This window comes from Vicia villosa, unplaced genomic scaffold (assembly GCF_029867415.1).
Source record: "Vicia villosa cultivar HV-30 ecotype Madison, WI unplaced genomic scaffold, Vvil1.0 ctg.005430F_1_1, whole genome shotgun sequence".
Classification (NCBI taxonomy): domain Eukaryota; kingdom Viridiplantae; phylum Streptophyta; class Magnoliopsida; order Fabales; family Fabaceae; genus Vicia; species Vicia villosa.
The window spans coordinates 53085-57984 of record NW_026706619.1 but is presented as its reverse complement, the minus strand read 5'-3'; the positions used below and the strand labels follow the sequence as shown (position 1 = coordinate 57984).

General features: G+C 41.3%; 1 protein-coding gene across 1 annotated transcript; it reads right to left on the bottom strand.

Moving 5' to 3' along the window:
• Positions 1–420: 420 nt before the first annotated feature.
• Positions 421–1491, bottom strand: LOC131642606 (uncharacterized). The gene has a single exon (XM_058912836.1). It carries the CDS (start codon positions 1489–1491, stop codon positions 421–423), a length of 1071 nt encoding a protein of 356 aa, XP_058768819.1.
• Between the last annotated feature and the right edge of the window lie 3409 nt (positions 1492–4900).

Here is a 4900-nt window from a genome sequence, read left to right as displayed (position 1 = left end):
CGTAGCCTGCCACCTTGTACTTGCTTCTGATCTGATGTTTGTGTATACAACGTTTGAGTATCATCAGAGTCAAACAACTTGGTGCATAGAATCTTCTTGTCTTCTGACCTTGAAGTGCTTCTGAGCATGATACCATGAGAACTTCAGTGCTTCTGCTTCTGAACTCAAGTTCTTCTGATGCTTCCATAGACCCATGTTCTGATTCTGCTTTGACCATCTTCTGATGTCTTGCCAGACCATGTTCTGATGTTGTATGCTGAACCTTCTGAGTCAGTGCTTCTTGCGCTGAATTGTGCATACTCTTTATATATATTTCCTGAAAGGGAAATTGCAGTGTATTATAGTACCACATTATCTCACACAAAATTCATATCCTTGTTATCATCAAAACTAAGAATATTGATCAGAACAAATCTTGTTCTAACAGGTGTAACTTAGGTTTAAGGTTTTTATTGCCCAGTAGGCTTTATGCTCTAGTTCTACTGGTAGATGACAAGATTTACCGTATACTAATTTGAAGGGCGTGGTTCCTATTGGTGTCTTGTAGGCGGTCTTATACGCCCACGGTGCTTCGTGTAACTTAGTTGACAAATCCTTCCAAGATGAGGCAACAGCCCTTTCAAGTATTTGCTTAATTTGTCTATTCGAGACTTCGACTTGTCCACTAGTTTGTGGGTGGTAAGGTGTTGCTACACGGTGTCGGACTCCATATTTCACCAAGAGTTTTTTGAAAATTCTAGATATGAAGTGGGATCCTCCGTCGCTAATGACTAACCTTGGTACACCAAATCTTGGAAAGATTATATTTTTGAATAGCTTAATAACCACTTGTGCATCGTTTGTGGGTGAGGCTACAGCTTCTATCCATTTAGATACGTAATCGACTGCGACAAGTATGTAGTTATTTCTGAAGGAAGATGGGAAAGGTCCCATAAAATCGATCCCCCACACATCAAAGATCTCTACTTCTAGGATGCCCTTTTGAGGCATTTCATCTCGCCTAGATATGTTTCCAGTGCGCTGACAACGGTCACAGTTTCTAACAGCAATGTGGACATCCTTCCACAGGTTGGGACAAAAGAGACTTGCCTGCAGGATCTTAGTACATGTCTTTGATGTGCTTGCATGCCCACCATAGGGGGCATCATGGCAATGATGAATTATGATTTTTATTTCTTCTTCCGGAACATATCGGCGGAATATTCCATCAGCGCCTCTCTTGAATAACAAGGGTTCACCCCAATAATACTGTTTAAGGTCATGGAAGAACTTCTTCTTTTGTTGATAAGTCATGTCAGGAGGTGGCACTCTCGCATCTAGGTAATTGACGTAATCGGCATACCATGGCAGTGTGGTTCCGGTGCTTAATGTCTTAACGGTTTGCGCTTTAGGTTGTTCCAACGCGTCTCTTTCGGATTCTAAATGTGCTATTAAGAGTTCATAAGGGAAATCATCGTTGATTGGTGTTTCTTCTGTCTTAATGCCTTCCATCCTAGATAAATGGTCGGCTACAACGTTTTCGGTTCCCTTTTTATCTTTGATTTCCTAATCAAATTCTTGTAGTATTAGGATCCACCTTAATAGTCTAGGTTTTGCATCTTGTTTAGCTAGTAGATACCTAATGGCTTCATGGTCGGTGTAAACTATTATCTTTGCTCCTATCAGATAGGAACGAAACTTATCTAACGCGAAGATCACGACCAGAAGTTCCTTTTCAGTTGTGGCGTAGTTCATTTGTGCAGGGTCTAAGGTCCTACTTGCATAGTATATTGCGTGGAGTTTCTTATCTTTTCTTTGGCCTAAGACTGCTCCTACAACATAGTCGCTTGCATCACACATAATTTCAAATGGTAAATTCCAGTCGGGTGGTTGCATTATGGGTGCGGATATAAGAGCTACCTTTAGTACTTCAAAGGTTTCAAGACATTCATCGTTGAAATTAAACTCAACGTCTTTCATTAGGAGGCTAGTCAAAGGTTTAGAGATCTTAGAAAAGTCTTTTATGAATCTTCTGTAGAAACCTGCATGGCCTAAGAAGCTTCTTATCTCTCTAACTGTTTTTGGGGGTTGGAGGTTTTCTATTACTTCGATCTTTGCTTTATCGACTTCTATTCCTCTTTCGAAGACTACGTGTCCAAGTACAATCTCTTGTTTAACCATAAAGTGACACTTTTCCCAGTTTAGGACGAGGTTAACTTGTACACATCTGTCCAACACTTTTTCTAGATTTGAGAGGCATCCTTCGAAATCTTCCCCACACACAGAGAAGTCGTCCATAAAGACTTCCATGATGTTGTCTATGTAATCGGCGAAAACTGACATCATGCATCTCTGAAATGTAGCAGGGGCGTTGCATAATCCGAAAGGCATTCGTCTATAAGCGAATGTTGAATAAGGGCATGTGAAGGTTATTTTCTCTTGGTCATCAGGGTGAATAGGAATTTGAAAGAATCTTGAGTAACCATCCAGGTAACAGTAATATGAATGTTTTTCTAAGAGTTCGAGCATCTGGTCAATAAAGGGAAGAGGGAAATGGTCTTTCCTCGTGGCTTTGTTTAACTTACGATAGTCTATACACATCCTTTCTCCAGTTACCTTTATCTCGGCTATAGATTCGCCAAACTTGTTTATGGTAACTTTTATGCCTCCCTTCTTTGGCACACAATGGACCGGACTTACCCACTGACTATCAGAGATTGGATATATGATTCCAGCATTCAGAAGTTTGGTAACTTCATCTTTAACTACCGTGCTCAGGATAGGGTTAATCCTTCTTTGATGCTCCCTAGAGGTTTTGCAATCTTCTTCCAACATGACGCGATGCATACATATGGAAGGACTTATTCCTTTCAGATCAGCAATGTTATATCCTAACGCAGATGGATACTTTCTTAAAACTTGTAATAATTTCTCAGTCTCTGTGGCTCCTAGCTCTGCGTTGACTATTACTGGTCTTTTGAGCCCATCGTCTAGATATTCATACCTAAGAGTCTTTGGAAATGGTTTAAGGTCCACGGTTGGTTTCTTTGGGCAAGGCATAGGGTTGGGTGTTAAGGCTAAGCATTCGCTTAAACTATCGTCTCGATATTCCGGACGCCAATTGTCATCTTCGAAAATCAGGGGCATCAGAATCCTTATAACTTCAGAGTAGGATTCCTCCGATAATCCTATCTCTCTTATACATTCATCAATAACATCCACCAGATAACATGTATCTTCTATAGCTGGGGCTTGAAGGAATTGTGTTAGAATAAACTCGACCTTCTCGTCACCTACTTCGAATGTCAACTTGCCTTTCTTTACGTCTATAATGGCTCCAGCGGTAGCTAGAAAAGGTCTTCCTAAGATTATAGGAGTATTGTCGTCTTCTTTTATATCCATAATTATGAAATCCGTAGGGATGTAGAATTGTCCGATGCGGACGGGTACATTCTCAAGAACACCTACAGGATACTTGACAGATCGGTCTGCAAGTTGTACTGACATCCTGGTTGGTCTTAGATCTCCCATGTTTAGTTTCTCGCAAATGGACAAAGGCATTAGGCTAATACTAGCTCCTAAGTCGCATAAAGCTTTGTCTATGACAAATTTTCCTATATTGCAGGGTATGGAGAAACTTCCTGGGTCTTTCAGCTTAGGTGGCATTTTATTTTGAATTATGGCACTACATTCAGCAGTGAGTGTTACGGTCTCATTGTCTTCTAATTTCTTTTTATTCGATAAGATTTCTTTTAGGAACTTAGCATATGAGGGCATTTGGGTAATGGCTTCTGTAAACGGAATTGTGATGTTTAATTGTTTAAGAAGTTTGACAAATTTCTTAAATTGCCCTATGTTTTTAGATTTCTCGAGTCTTTGAGGATACGGGATAGGTGGTTTATAAGGTGGTGGAGGTATGTATGGCGCTTCTTTCTCCTCCGTCTCGCCTTACTTGTCCTTTTGCTCTTTCGGATCACTCGCTTTATCCTTGGGTCTACTTTCCTCTTCAGTTGTCTTCCCAGGGCTTTGGAACATAGCAGGGTTTTTAAGCCTAGGGTCGGTCGGTTCATCCATCTCTCTACCACTTCGCAGAATAATAGCATGAGCATGTCCTTTTGGGTTTGGTTGTGGCTGTCCTGGAAACGTCCCAGCAGGTGCGGCAGTAGGTGCTTGTTGATGTGCCACTTGAGAGATTTGTGTCTCAAGCATCTTGTTGTGAGTGGCCAACGCGTCTACTTTAGTCGCTAACTGTTTGATTTGCTCATTAGTGTGCACATTCTGGTTTATGAAATCCTTATTAGTCTGGGTTTGAGTGGCTATGAAATTTTTCATCATTATTTCTAAGTTAGACTTCATAGGGACATTAGGAGCAGCGAATGGTGCCTTTTGGTATCCCGGTGGTACACTGGGTGCTTGACCAGGTGCGTACAAAGCATTATTGTTCTTGTACGAGAAATTAGGGTTATTTTTCCATCCTGGGTTATACGTGTTCGAGTAGGGGTTTCCTTGAGCATAGTTTACTGGTTCAGGGGAAACTCCTGCCAAAAGATGGCAGTCAGAAGCAGCATGTCCAGTCATTCCGCATATTTCGCAATTGGGGGAAACAACAACCACGACGGCTACAGGTGCTATAGTGAGGTTTTCAATCTTCTGAGTTAGGGCATCGACTATGGCGTTAACACGGTCGAGGCTACTTACCTCGTACATCCCATTCTTCGTTGAAGATTTATCTCAAGAAGTTCTCTCTGATTGAGCTCTCTCGCTTCCCCATTGATAATGGTTTTGAGCCATGCTTTCGATAAGTGTGTAAGCATCAACATATTCTTTATCCATTAGTGCGCCACCTGCGGCGGCGTCAATTGTAAGTCTCGTATTGTAGAGGAGACCATTGTAGAAGGTATGGATGATTAACCATTGTTCT

Bases quoted from the DNA above. Each gene is read 5' to 3' on its own strand.
- LOC131642606 (XM_058912836.1), bottom strand. From the start codon at position 1,491: ATGGAAGGCATTAAGACAGAAGAAACACCAATCAACGATGATTTCCCT.